Source organism: Plectropomus leopardus, chromosome 4, assembly GCF_026936395.1.
Source record: "Plectropomus leopardus strain MGB_pleo_1.0 chromosome 4, ASM2693639v1, whole genome shotgun sequence".
NCBI lineage: Eukaryota > Metazoa > Chordata > Actinopteri > Perciformes > Serranidae > Plectropomus > Plectropomus leopardus.
Window position 1 is genome coordinate 25488825 of NC_142179.1, and position 15174 is coordinate 25503998.

Here is a 15174-nt window from a genome sequence, read left to right on the forward strand (position 1 = left end):
GCGTTTTAACTCCGTTTCAGAATTAAGACCAAAGATTTCTTTGCTTGGATGGACAAAAAGTTGGAAATGTGGATCTCAGGTGTAAGCGTAGCAATAGTTTGCATTTTAATAAGAAAACATTAGTGTTGATGTAGCTTTAAAGGTTAGTTTAGTGACTTGTGTTTGTATTTCATCAAGACCTAAACTTAACTAAGTGCTTTGTGTGCCTAAATATAACCTTAAAGGTACCCTGTTGATGTTATAACCACTGGTTGTGCTCTTGAGCAATGTTTTTATGAGTGAGTCCCTATTTTCTTTGTATCATGCACATGTACACGAATTTTGGATTTACATCCTGCCATAAGTTTCACGCTTGTTAAATGATTGACAGTTGGCGGCAATAACAGTCCCAACAACAGTGGCAGTGAAGAGCAGCACTGCTAGCAAGGAAACATGGATGTCAACAGTGCACAATTTAAAATATATTTTAAAAAAATGGCTCTGCAAATGTTTTCTAAAGAAGGAAATGCATTCAGTGCTTGTTTTGTGGTCTTGCGAGATTGTAGATTGAATATGAAAGTGTCAAGACATTAAACTTAGAACATACAAACAATAAAACATCCAGCATTTATATACTAACAAATAATCTGACCGCTATTTATTGAGATCTGATTTAAATATCCTCTTATCTGGGCTGTAAATCTATCCAACTTTTAAACCTGCTGATCGCGCGACAGTCGTAGGCATTTCTAATTATGTCTCTGTAGTCATGTAGTCATTTTTCTCTCTACAGTGATAAGATACTGTTAGACAAGATTCCCCAAAAGTCACAGTTTTTCTCATTTTCATTTCCTTTGTGGCAGATTAGTGATCTGCCCTTATGAATGCCTATGACGGAGGTTTTATAATTCTGCTCACAGTGGGGAACAATATGCTTTCAAAGCTTCTGCAGATAAAAGTTTGAGGCCTTCTGTTATTAATGACCAACGAGGTCCTCCTCACCTGTAATGATGGTGACCTTTAGGTGAGTGTCACACCCCCCCTTCTATCTCTATCTCATTTTTGGGTCTATGCCCCCCCCACTCTCCATTCAGGATTCAATTACTGCTGTCTGGCTGACCTTTGACCTCCCCTCTAACAGGATGAACCTCCTCTCCTGAAACTGACCGTGGTACCACTGTTAACCTTACCCATCACTTGCCTCTCTCATGGCTGTCCCGCCTCCAAAACGAGACCTTATTACTTCGTCTTTAGTATAAAAGTCCACACAGCTTTGTTTTATGAATCGGCTTGATACAACATTATATATTCAGCTTAATTTCAAATCTTTTTAAAAAAGTGTGGCTGCAAAAACAATTTTAATTGTAGCTGAGGTTGATTTTCATCATCTGAAATTTTACTTCTCCGGTCGCATTTAGAGTTTCTATTTTTCTGTTTTTACAGATCGATCTTTCAACCTTGCTCTAAGCTGCAGTCGATGGTTGTTAAGCCATCGCCGTGTCTTAATCACAACACAGATACCTGTTAATTACCAAACGAGTTCAAGTATTTTTGCTACTTAAACAGGGATTTGAGATCGATGCGTTGCTTTGCCCCGGGTCGAGCGGTGAGCACAGTTGACCATTTAATGAAACGTTGTGGGTTCTGTGCGCAGCGGCTGAAGGAGATAAAGAACAGGGAGGATAAAGCAATGGGTATATTAATAGGCAGCTGCACGGACGACACTGTTTGGTATTGGGTCAGGGATAAAGCATGAACTTGTAAACTCACAGAGGGGCCTCTTCTCCTTCCCTCCCTCTCGCTAACTCACTCTCGCCCTTCATGGTGTCATCAGTTAGCAGAGCTGGGCTCGATAGCCCAGGCAGCTCTACGAGAGCAGCGATTAGACATCTCTCTGATTCTCATCCCCAGCAGAGTTCACTCAAAGGTAAGCCAGTAGTTTACATCCTTAGAGACACTGGTATTCCTCTGCCTTTGTTCTTCACCGTCTTCTGTTTTGCAAATAGTGTATCTACTCGATGCTATTGGCATGGAGTAGGAGTTTTGTGTCATCTCTTGAAAATACAATATAAAAATTTATATTGAAAAGCTGCACCTGACTTTATGTATTCAGAAAGTGACCCCCTCCCCCCCACACCCAAACTCAATCGGTGTCACTGAAGAAATCACCTCCTTCTTTCCTCTCTGCCACTGACCAGTCGCTGTGAGAGAGACGCCCAGTCAGCTGCAGGGTTTATTCCAGCCGCCTGGCGTCTGAGGCGTGGTCCCATTGGGCCGTTTTGCTGCGATCACAGCAGGCAGTGGGAGGTTAATCCCAAGAGAATGCAGGCTCGATCTCCCCCCACCTCCAGCCTACACCCAGGAGCCTCCTGTATAATGGCCCGATGGAGCTCTGTGGTCTGTGGCCGACACCTACCCAGATTTCACTTCTGCTCTGAGCTCTCCGATTATTCTGACATTTTCAAAGTCCTTTAGAAACCATTACAGAGCACAACAGAGTGGGCAGCTGACCTCTCCTCTCTTTTACAATAATGCAACTTAACTAGATAAAAAAAGATTAAACATAGGGACATTAAAACTATTGGAATTCTTTACTAATAGCTTTGTAAGTCCTCCAAAATATAGAAAATTAGCTGTAATCAGTGATTTGATTAGCTGCAGTGTTAAAGCTAATCTACATTTCAAATTATCACCAGGGCTCAAATGTTAGGTTTCCTCATTAGTATTAGTGGTTAATACTGATGACATATTTTTGGAAAATGTGTTCCCTCCGGTATCCAGCCACGAGAATTAGCCCTGTTAAAACATGTTTTGATATACATTTAGTTTGTTCGAGCCCTGATAAATTATTTCAGATGGCAGAATATGCATCTGTTTTTCCCTGGAGTCTTTCACACATATCTGTGCGTAATTAATGTGGATTTTGACAGATGGAGAAAAAAAAGTGTCCTCGTAAGAGAGAAGGGTACATGCCACAATGTGTGAAGTGCAAGCATGGAGGGAGCCTCTTGTATTATTTGCTGCCCGTGCCAGCTGGACCAGCCAGATTCTTACAGGTAGAAATTCAAATATGTGCAGAAATCATTGTAATTCGGTGCCCACCATAAATAGGCCATGTGTTTGTTCTTACAGTTGGAAATTAATGTGAAATGCTCTTAATGTTGTTCTAAATTTGGCTTTGGGAGAACTAAGCCTGGCCTATACAGCGTGTCTCCATCCATGGTAACTTTCGTGAAATATCCAATAAAGTGCTATTTCTTTCAATGATAATTGTGACTGGAGGTCATTTTAAATTTAAATGCTGAAATTGCCTTTTAGTCTGTGTGTGTGTGTGTGTGTGTGTGCATGCATGTGTGTGTGCTGTTGTTTAAAAGCATGCTATTTCTGAATGCATCAGACTTAAATATTAGTGTAACTACATTATCACAGTGTTTTTTGCCTGGTAGCAAACATGTACAAATGAGGATTACAACTCTTGAGAAGGCAACAGGTCATGGTTGGTAAGCTGCCCGGGGGGGTCACTGATATAGAGTCACTTTTGACAGGCTGTGGAGGAGGCTCTATTGTTGCTGGTGTGTCTGGATGTTACCTGCAGGCACTATCGCTGAGACTACAGTATTATCCTATTATTAGGCTTAGTTGTTTACGCTTATTACTGCTTGTCAGGTAGGCAGAGAATCCTTCTGAAAATGAGCATCTGCAGAAAAATACATGACTACTTCTTTATCTCATTCAAGTACATCGGCTTACGATAATTTTCAGAGGCCTTTAAGAATGTCTTGATAGGACACAACAAACAGGAATTTAAGGTTTATGTTTACATGCGAGCATTTGATTCTATGAAATGTTTCGCTGCACCACAGACAGTGTTGTTTGGCAGTCGGTGAAGGAATGTAAGAAGGGCTGCATCTGTTTTTTATGTATTAAAGCTGATATCATTATGGTCTCGCTTCGGTTGAAAGTACATATACAGTACGAGGACATCGTGGATTGAAGCAGCCTTGATTAATGTCTCTGTTTGTAGAGGAAGTGAACAAAATAAAAAAAGCCCATCATATGGTCTGGCAGATTTTGGGCACGGGACCAGGGATGACAAATGTGCTCTCGCAATAATTCAATCTGCTCTCATAATTCTCTAACTTTTAGGGACAGACAGAATGAAAATTTTCCGGCAGTTAAGCCGCCAAGTCAACGTCCAATAACTGTGATCAAGTGTTAGTTAAGATGCTTTTTCTCTCACTTTATCTATTGACAGATTGAGGGGTACAAAGATACTGGGTAAGTGGCAGAAAGTTACTGTGAATATGTTAACGAGAGGATTTGGTTTCGGATCCAAAATGTTGTCATTTTATTGATGTCACAGTAATTATATTAAGTTTAAGGAATACCACAGAAGAGACAGAGCTGTACTTTTGCTATAAGTGTACTGCAGTTGGTGATTAGCATGACAGCAGAAGATTTTCTCATGTATTTCTGCATTTTTACAATATTGTCTCATGTAATATTTTTTTCCCAAGCGACGTTTTAGCCTTGACAGCTGAAGTAAGACTGTGTTACGATAATGTGTCAAGCCAACAAAAGGCAAACCCAACCTTCTGGTACGAACTGTCAGCTTTGTGTCAACAAATCATGTAACTACGTAAAAAAAGAAAAAAAAAAAAACAACACAGTTTTTAGGAATAGAATAAAATTATAAACAGAATACAATTCACACTTTGCAGCATTTTTATAATAAGTTAAAGCTAAGAAAGTAAAGTGAAGCATCTGTTTTGAGATATTTAAACAAATTGTTGTTTGCTGCAGAGATGGCTGTCAAGCCTTGGGCAGTGGGATGCACAAACAGCACATGGCTGCATTTAGAAAGGGATCAGGTACTGCTGTTACTGGAACCGCCTCTGGGCCAATCAGTGTGTGTGGTACTGTAGTAAAGCACTTTATATTAAAAAACAATAATGTATGAATCCTCCTCTGTTTGCAGAAAAAGATGTATGTTCTGGTGATGGTTGATCCTGATGCTCCGAGGCGCATCAACCCAACAGCTGCGTACTGGAGGCACTGGGTGGTCGTGAATGTGCAGGTACAGTAAGTCTGCAATAACCTCTGCACTCACTTAAAAAAGCAGCCTCGTGTTTTGGTGAAGGTGACACGGGCAGCATTTGTGATTGGATTAGGAGCTCATATGGTACAAATTTATGAAGTAGCATTTGGATTTTTTTTTTTTGTGAAAATTGTGCATTTTCATAATCTCGGGGTCTCGCTTGGCATGTCTCGTGTTTACATCTGCACTGGGGCCGATCACAAGGCTGAAAAATTATGAATGGTTTTTAAGCCTAACTTGGTGAAAAAAAGGATGCCAAGTTCAAAAAATGTTAATTTTTCATATCATGTATCTTGTGCAATAAATGCCTGTGACAAAAGTGTGGGAGTAAGTCTTTCTAAATGGCTGTGAAAGTTTGCAAGGCCCTGTCAGCAGCAATTTCCCTCTGCTGCAGAGAGCCTGGGACGTGTCAATGCAGGCGTGTGAGACTGAGATTGAGGAGAGCAGCATGCGAGGCGCACACTCTTTCTCCCATAGAGCTCCAGTCCCTCAGCTCCCCCTCCAGTGGAGAGATCTTGGCAGAGTGTCCTCCCTTCATCTGTTCCCCCAGGCAGAGCAGCTCCCCCAATGATCCACACTTCTCCATATTTTACACCCCCGAAATGGGCACCGCTCCGATCCCCTTATTTCTCTTCATATTTCACTCCTTTTTATCCATTCGTTTGTGTGTTTTCACATTCTTGCATTCTAACGCCAAATGCGTGTTGAGTTGTTGATTGCCTCAAATATTTGGAGGTTTGCAGACATTTTATAATCCCGCGGGAACCGGGAGATCAACCCAGTAGATTAAGACTAGTGGTCTGAAAAACAACCACACAAAGACGCTTCAGCGATGTATCACTGCTCCCGTTTCATTTTATAAGGCGTAGTTGTACATTAAAGTAAATGCCACATTGATTCAGAGATCCAAATGTGATGTATCTGGGGTATATATTTTAGTAAACCTCTCAATGGGTATGAATTCAGAATTTTTTGTGATTCAGATCATCGCCGCTGTGCTTTAGAGATGATTTATGCAACCACATTCCTGCTTGCCTGTGAGAATCTTTACCTCATATCACTCACATACATCAAATACAAAAAAAGCAAGCAATTTCCACTTTATGAAATTGCATTAGGCATCACCTTTGCTTCTTATTTTTTAGCGCATAAAGTCTGCCTGGCCGTGTGACCAGCTGTGAATAAACAGATGTCTTTCAAGTGCTCAGACAGACCACATTCTCTCGAGCAATTCAATTTCCTGTCACTTGTGTGGGTGTTGACCTGCGTTGCCCATGTAGGGATTGGCCAATGTGACGGGATGTTTTTCTGATTGTGACTGGTAGTTGGTCAGAAGGGTTAATGAGCCTTTTGAGTGATGCCAACCTGTAGTGGGAGGTGTTTAATTGACCGGGGTGGCTAGGTGACATCACACAACCTCGGTTTTGTTTTTTTCAAGTGTCGATGTGAATGTGTTGGATTTTAGTTTTAGGGCAGTTGTGATTTTTGATGGCAGCGTAGGTCAGTTATTGAATTAATGCATATATGTAATTCAACAAAACAGACAGAGAATCTGATTGAGAAATGCTTCATTTGTTCGCTGTTATTTTCTTCTGTGAGTGATGAGAGGAGAGTGAAGTACTGTACAATAACATTTTTGGCATTTAAATGCTATTTCTGGCAATGTGTTTGATGGTAGATTTATTTGTAAAGCAAAGTAGGTTCTTTAGCTGAAGTCAGGGGTCATGCTTTCAGATGTCAAATGGATCAGTGTTTTGATCCTCACTCGTCAAACAGCACGAACTGCAGCAGCCATACTCTTTTCATATATATTCATTACTCCAAGGTCATGCAGTCTTGCCCTAGTTTTTAGATGTTTCCATAATTAGTGTGTATTCTTTATCCAGAGCCAAAGCTAAAAAGGTAAAAGATTTCCTTAATTCAGCCCAGAGTGAAGTGAGGTCAGGCTGGACTGAATAACGCAGCACTGTAGATTTACACCGATTCTCCAGCTGAGGTCTCATTAGAGAGGCGATGGCAACAGAACAAGGACAAACTGGACTACCTGCTGTATTACAGACTCATCACTCACCTTGCTGTGAACTGAATTATGTAGCCAGCGCTTCACTTATCAAAACATGTGCTAAAGGATCTCCTCACTATGTGTTAGCCATGCCAAAACCCTCTTTACCTGCAGAGAGAGAGGTTCGAGAGCCTGATATTTGTTGTCGGACACTGTACAGTGCCTCACATACTTAAAGTACTCATCTACAACTGCAGTGTGTGGAGCCTTATGTGAAGCAGAATTGAGCCTTGGCTATAGAAACAAGCAGGTTGATTGGTCTAACTGAGGAGAAAGGGCTTTGCCTGTTACACTTTTCTAAAACATATTTTAAAAAAGTCTTCAATTACTGATTAGTTCTCCCAGATGGATGTGTCTAAAAAACTGAATTGTGTATAAGGAAAAAAAACAATCAATGAAGTGGTTGTCAGTTATTAGATTAATTGCCAACTAATTTGTTATTTGATTAATCAGAAAAAAATCTAAATTCTCTTCTTAAATGTGAATATTTTTCTGGTTTCTTTTCTCCTCTAACACAGTTAATGGAATATCTTTGTGGTGTGGTCAAAACAAGATGTTTGAGGATGTCATCTTGAGCTTTGGGCAAGGCAAACCCACATTTTTCACCATTTTATGATGTTTTTAGACAAAAGAACTAATTGGTTAATCTTGAAAATAATCGACAGATTAATTGACTGGGAAAATGAATGTTAGGTGCAGTTCTAATGTTGTATTTAAGAATTGGTGTCTTCTAAGACGTATCTGCCGTACACAGGGAAGGAAAGTCGAAGCTAATACAAGAAAAATACAATATTTTAAGGCTGACACAGAGAATGCAATGTCTTAATTCTACATCTTTTTACTGATTACTACGTCACTGATTACTTTTCAATAAATCATAAGCTTTAACTGTATAGGGCTTTCTTACTCGTGCCAGTGTGATTTTTAGCAGTTTTCTTGTAGGGCTGGGCGATTTGAGAAAATTGAATATCAAAATATATTTCACCAAATACCTCTATATCGATACCTCTATATCGATATTGCAACTATGTTGTATGCATATTTACACAATGAGATTTTTGGTAAATAGTCATAAGTTATGTTAATATAATAACTAAGGCAAGGCAAGACAGCTTTATTTGTATAGCACATTTCATACAACAGGGCAATTCAAAATGCAATTCAGGAGCAATAAAATATAAAGCATAATAAAAGATACAGATTTACAATAAAAGAGAAAAGAGATAAGATATACTAGTTAAAACATTACAGGGGGGGGGGGCACTTATGATGTCACAGTATCCAAAATCTATGATATCTCATATCATGATAGCGATATAATAATAATATAATTTGCCCCAAACAGGCAAATTACATTTTAGCAGTATACTGAAAACAGCAGAAAGGCAGAACTGAGTACACTTTAACATCTGTTTGTTTATTGCGAGTAATACTCACAATACTTAAGAATTTTGTAGCATATTTTCATGCAGTTCTACTAAATATGCAGTTGCTAACATTTAGGCTCTGTAAGCCAGAAATGTTTCACCGCCGCATTAGTATTTTTTGGTGTGAGCTGTCTGCTTGTATGTGCACAGTACAATAGATAACATAACTAATTTGCTAATTACATCTGTGTATTTAAGTGCATCCATGTAAGCATCAACACACATATACATTTTCACAGTAACCGCCCAACGACATGTTAATATTTTAATGTTTATGTTCGGTGTCAAATCTTTAACTTAATTGGCTGTATCATTTATCACATTGTTGCTATGACTGCCAAGAACAATTTACTCCAGCAGTAAAGTGTAAACTGTGCGGCTAGGTGTCTCGCCTTCTCTCACCAGCTGTCCAGCCTCTTTTAGAACTCACATTATTAGATGCTGTATATGCATTTTTATCACAACTGCCCATTTTCACTGACCCCTCGAGCTACAGAAACGGTAATTTAGAATCTTCTGCAACACACTCTGTGTTTTACATCAATTATGGACAATTACCAAAATAACCATCAACAGATTGTTGTCTAGCTCTCGAAGTCGAATTCCAGATTGCGAGCCTCTCCCTCCCTCTCTCCGCTCTCCCAGAGTGTAAATCAATGCAGATGTTCCGGTACGGTCTTGCAGCGATAATTACTATAACAAGCAAATCATTAGTATCTGAATAGAGGCAGCTTATACAAATACAGCACTGGGTCTTACTTTTACTTGTTAATACTTATTCTCTCATTATAGTTTTTGTGGTTTGTGAGTCAACATGATGCAATATGAACTTGCCAAAGAGTGCTCAGCTAAAGCTCTTTGCTGCTCTGAGAAAAGCCAAGGTGTTCATTATCGCTGTAAAATCCTATTTAAATGGTGATGTACAGCCTTGGGTTTATATGGATTTCTTACTTTTTAGGATGTATGAAGTTTCTCTGCTGAGGAATTGTCCCTAGGACAGTTTCTCTGCTTCAGATTATTACTTTTTGTAAAGTGATTCTATAAAAAAATAAATGAACACACCACGTCTTTAATCCACCTAAAGCAAAAGCATTAAGGCTATCAGCTTTGTTGTTGTTTGGATTGGATAGCAGTTTTTTGACAAACTAGACATTCTTGATCCATCATGATCTTTTCGGGCTGTGGTCATTTAGGCAGTACATTTCCAGATTCACTTCAATAAGGTCTTTGGACTGGAAGCCATCATGTGTTTGTTAACTTTCTCTCCCTGGCTAATTGAAGGCCAGTTGGACAGTTCAGCACACAGCATGCTGTGCTCATTATTATGGTGCATGAGGGACATGCGTGCTTTCAACATCCATCTCTGTTGTTGCAGCTCCCAAAGGGGGACAGAGCCTGTGTTCTGCTGCTGGTCAGGCAAATACAAACAGTGAAGTATTGTGACTGTATCAGACCAGCTGGCTTTGTGTTTGTGAATTCTGCGGCCTGCAGAGATCGTCTGCTCCACACCTCAAGATGTCCTTTAACTGCAAACTATTAGGCGTGTAATTCCTTACTGCATTTCATTTAACGTTCTGCTCTCAAAGGGAAAACACTGGTGTTTGTTTCTTTGTTTTTATCAACCACTCAACAGGCCAACACCCACCCTAAAAACAAGCAAACAGTATTGTTTCTGTAGCTTTTATTCTTTTATTAGCATTTCATTTTTTTAAGGAACAGCAATATTTTATGTTACAGTCAGAAGACTAAGTTAAATCAGGCTGTGGCTGCACAAAACCTTCTAGTAGGATCAATTTGTTTGTGATTTTTTTCATAATACAGATAGGGCTGTTGTGGTGAGAAAATTCCCCTGTGGTGATTATGGGTCGCTCATTAGGATATTACCGCCATTTTTTGTTGGTTTTTGCATATTACTACATTCATGCTGATTTTAGCACTTTGAAAATAAGCTTTATTGTTGGCTGTTATTGGGTGTATTGTTTCTTTTTAAATGACAATGATGACAATGTAAAGAAGGGCAAGCAGGTGCAGCGTTTTCGTTTTTTTTTCCAACAGAAACGCCATGTTTGCAGAATGTCTGCTAAAGTTTAAATGTTGGCACAAGGTAGAGTAAGCTAAATACCTGCTCTGGATGAGCTAAAAGAAATAGGGAAAGACGGACCTCCCAGTCCATGTTTTCAGTCTCCATTCTCCCCTGTTGTTGTTGTCCAGCGACGATTGGTCTTGTGGTATTTGTCCTGCCCCTCTTCCACTGTGATTGGACGGCTGTGTAAAAAGTGGAAGTGATGAGTGACTGCAGGGTTTTACCTTAAGTTTAATATTGTTCCACTCTTAGCTACCAGGAAAAAATGACAAATGTGCAGCGCAGAATGTGCAGAATAGATGCTCAGCGGCTCTTTACGTTACTGTCATTTGTGGTATTGTGTCAATACGTGACGCTCCCAGCATTTTTTGCTGGGGGTTGCTTGCCATCCCCTGCATTCAACTTGTCAATAGATTATTATTGGAACTACTTATTATTATTATTGGAGTATTGGAACTCTGCGGTTGTCACGACAGCCTGAAATACTGGTGATAAAAAGATCAAGTGTGGCATCCAGGACAGTTCTTTGGTCAATTAAAACTGGTCCTCTTTGTCTTGTCACAGAAACATTTATGCATAAACACTTAGTGACTCTAGAATATGTCTTTTTCTTGTTAAATTACAGTTTACGTTGACTTTTGCACAAACAGTCACAGATCATTAGTATTTCAACAGCAGCAGCAAATGATAGAACTGAGTGCTGAAATTACATTTCTAACCTCCTCGATAGCCTTAGAGTTTGTTTTAGCAAAATACCTTTCCAATATTGCAAATAAACATACACAATTGCATTGTTCTTTATCCTGTAATTATCCCTACTGTGGCATGTTATGATTTCAGCGTTTATTTTTTTTTTGACAGACAGCTGCCCCCATATGGAAGCCAAAAACAATTTCCCAAAGGCCAGACGAACCATAGCTAGCTTCATTGTGAGAACAAAGAACCATTGGTATTATTCATAATTAAACTCTTATTGTGTACTCTGCTGAATATTTCCATTCTTCTGCCTCTCTCCTGCTCACTCTCGTTTCCCCTCTCCGTACTTTGCACCTCGTGCTGGGAACATCTGTCTGGCGTCAGAGAGGAGCCTGGCTGTGCAGATTGGAGCAGGTAGAGGAGCACATTGTAGCCCAGCTAATGATGAGAGTGTCTGCCCTCTCTCTTGGAGGAGACGCAAGCTGCTGCTTCGCGCTCGCTCACTCCACTCATACGCCCAGGGAAACAGATTTCCAAACATATGCAGTATGTTTTTAATCCAGTTGAGCACTTCATTTCCCAGCAAACACAAATAACCTTACGGGACATCCATATCTTATGACAAGGGGGTGGGCGCAAAGGAATTGAACAATTTTCCTTTTTAATGTGATTTTTTTTTCCCTCCAAAGTTGCTAAACATGCTCATAACCCAGGTTAACAGTTTGCTTGTTTATGGTTTCACAAACTTTTACACAGACGTGCCTCCTGGCTCCAAGTCATATGAAGCAACTTTATCCAGTCGAAACTCCACTTGGTGCACCTGTTGTCATCCTTTGTTTAAACTGAAACTGACAGCACAAACACATGTTATTTGTGTGAGGTGCCTTAAAGAATTTGAACAGATTGTTTTGAATGAAATATATGTGAGTAGTAGGTAAACTAAGTACATGATGAAGAGTTATGCCAGAACTTACAGAAATGCTTTAGTAAATTACCAAGAAGTCAGGAAACAGCTTGTATTTTGTGTTGTGCATTTTATATTGCAGCTTGAATTAGTTTGACCCTGATAAAGTTTACGTGCGGGTCATTCATCTTTTTTCACAACTATCCAAAACCTCCCTTGGTACAAGTCAACAATGGCCCTTAACATGGAGGCTCAGCTGGAGGTGCTTAACATTTAGAGCGGTGCTCATCCTGCTGTCAGCTACAGCCAGACAAATGTCAGAGGTGCTACTACATGGAGTTCAGCTTGTGGAAGTCATTCCCTCACTAAACCTCATCAGACTCTCCTCACAGCCTCTCAGCCAGATTAGGTTGCTAGTGTTTGTTAGTTTGGCTTTTTTAGCTTTAGCTTGGCTTTATCCTTTTTTGTTTTTGCTTTTTAGCTTTTTGACCTTTTCTAAGGTTGTACACTTTAATGTGTGTCTCATCTGTGTGTGTTTGCGCTGTCTGCGTGCATTGATTATTTTGCATGTGTGAAGGAGTTTAACAGAGGCTAATGAAACTGGTGCTTTGTGGAAAGTAGAGGTGGGTGACATAGCCAAAATCCTCAATTATGCTATATGTAATTTTATATCAGACTAACAGTATATATCACGATACAGTAATTCTTCAGCAAATTCAGTTAAGAAGTGGTTTAAAATAACCATACTGACATTCTGCACGTGTATTTCTTTATTTGGTACTTACATACAAACAGAACAACTCTTCTTTATTACTGTCTAAGTAGCATTACCTTGTGTGGCAGCTGGGTTTGACAAGATTGTCGCAAGATCACGTGAGAATTCTGCCCTGAATATCTCCTGCTAGGCCCCCAGGAAGTGATTCAGACTTTGAAGACAGTTGTCATAGTGGCCAAACAGTGGAAACTTCTGGCTCTGTCATGTGATACCAAGGAGCCATATTTTCCCCATGGACTTATGTTGTGAGAGAGACATCTGTAAATCAGTGGATACATTTTTTGAGGCCAACAACGAGAGCCACACCGATTGTGAAATTCTGGGCCATAACCCATGACGATATTTAGAATAACAATTTGGCCAGAATCCAAAACCAATACAGATATTTTGTTATGCAACAAAGAAATTGCATTGCAATGCTTCATTACCTTCTCCCCCTTGCTGATGTCAACATAGATTAAGTGATCTCTGTACGTCCCACATGTTTTCTATTGTCCCCTGGACGATGTTACTTTCGATCTCTGCCTGCCGCCGTGGGCAAAATTGATGTGACACAAAAGAACAACATTTGCAAATGCCATCTTCTTTGCTGATAGTCTGATGGCAGTCAAGGAGGCAAATATTGGTCGATACCGATGTGTGGGCGACCAAATGGTACATCCCTAGTCGCAAACCCAGTAAAATGGCTCATTTTACTATCACAATTTGGTTCATTCAGTCTGATAACATTTGGAGAGTCTACAAGAGCCGCAACAATTTTATCCCCACTCAAATTAGCAGATGGCTAAACCGGGTGTTGCAGGCTCAGCCGACTGAAGTCTCCAGTACGCATGTTTTAGGGGCCCAACGGTGCTTTATACATCCAGAGCTCTGGTGGTAGAAGCACTATTGTCAAGTCTCTATCAGTGCACACATTTCTACTGTCACACGATATACCGGTATACAATGATATTGCCCAACCCCAGTGGGTAGCCATGCTGCCTTTGTACCTGACATTGTTGTCAGTGTGGCCTGTGTCGCTATCACTCGTCCACATCCAGGCCCCCTTGGTCTCGTGTACAAACAGCCTGTAATAATTCTATCGATCTTAACTTACTTGCAGCTTATTAACAAACAGGCTTTTCTTCAGTGTGGGCTGCTGCTCTCACTGTTCTCCGCCACCTAAAGGGAGAATTACATAAGAATCCTCCGCTCAATTGTCAGCTCCATCCCCCGTCCACATACAACAAACACACACACACACGATACTGTAGCTGATAACCTACCAAGCCTCTTGCCATCTCTATAACAACTGACCTCCCTGCTGTGGTTGCCGTGGTGAGATGATTGAGGAGGTTTCACTGCATGAAGAACTTGAGCTGCTATGGTTTCCTATCAGAGGCTGTTTGGGCAGCGTGGAAACAATCATCCATAAATTATTCTAATGCTATACTATGCTGCCTAATATTTTTTCTAAGAAAACAAAATTCCTATTGATTTTACCACATTACATTTTGTTCAGTTCTCTGACACGTTTATTTTATTTAAGGAAGAAGGCCTACTGTGTGGCAGTGTGCTACTTTAATTTGTACCCTGCACATTGTCCTGGATATATCACGATTAGTCTCCAAGAAAACAAGGACAACCTGGAAAGCCCCCTTTGATCCAGTCTGTCACACTATAGCCTAGTAGGGGAAAAAACAGAACAGATTGGACCTTCTCCATGCAAATGCAGTTTAAAACCAGTAGCTCTGCACACATAAAGGCGCTTCTTTTAATATGTGCCCCCTTTCTTCACACCCACGACCATTGTGTATAAAATCCTGTTTTTCCTGAAAAGATTTCTAGTCGCAGCCGCAGACAATGTTCCCCCACACAAGCTGTCGTCTTTGTCATCCCCCCCCCCACCCTCCACTTCAGTCAGTAAAGCAGGATCTCTGGCAGTCGGCCCCGCATGCGAATTCGTGTGTTTCAGGGTACAGGTGGGGGGCTCGCCGTGAGTCTGCCTACCTGTTCCCCTTTATACTGGTCAATTTTTGACTGACATGGACAAGAAGGAAAAAAAGCAGGCATGGAACTCAGACGGGGAGAGAGAGGGGCGGGTAAATGAACAAATGTCAGGGTTAGTGGGGGGTTGCTGGGGCCGCGGCGGAGGAAAACACTTCCTCTTA

At 40.5% G+C, this 15174-nt stretch overlaps 1 protein-coding gene across 2 annotated transcripts in view; it reads left to right on the forward strand.

Annotated features, from left to right (window-relative positions):
• The window catches only part of pebp4 (phosphatidylethanolamine binding protein 4), a 63217-nt gene that overhangs the window by 20530 nt on the left and 27513 nt on the right, over positions 1 to 15174 (forward strand). The window contains exon 4 of one of the 2 annotated variants that reach the window (XM_042488584.2): positions 4958 to 5056. The exons of the other annotated variant lie outside the window; for it this stretch is intronic. Within the exon in view, the coding sequence (XP_042344518.2) occupies positions 4958 to 5056 (99 nt within the window). The remainder of the gene's footprint in view (positions 1 to 4957; positions 5057 to 15174) is intronic. 2 annotated transcript variants of the gene reach the window in all.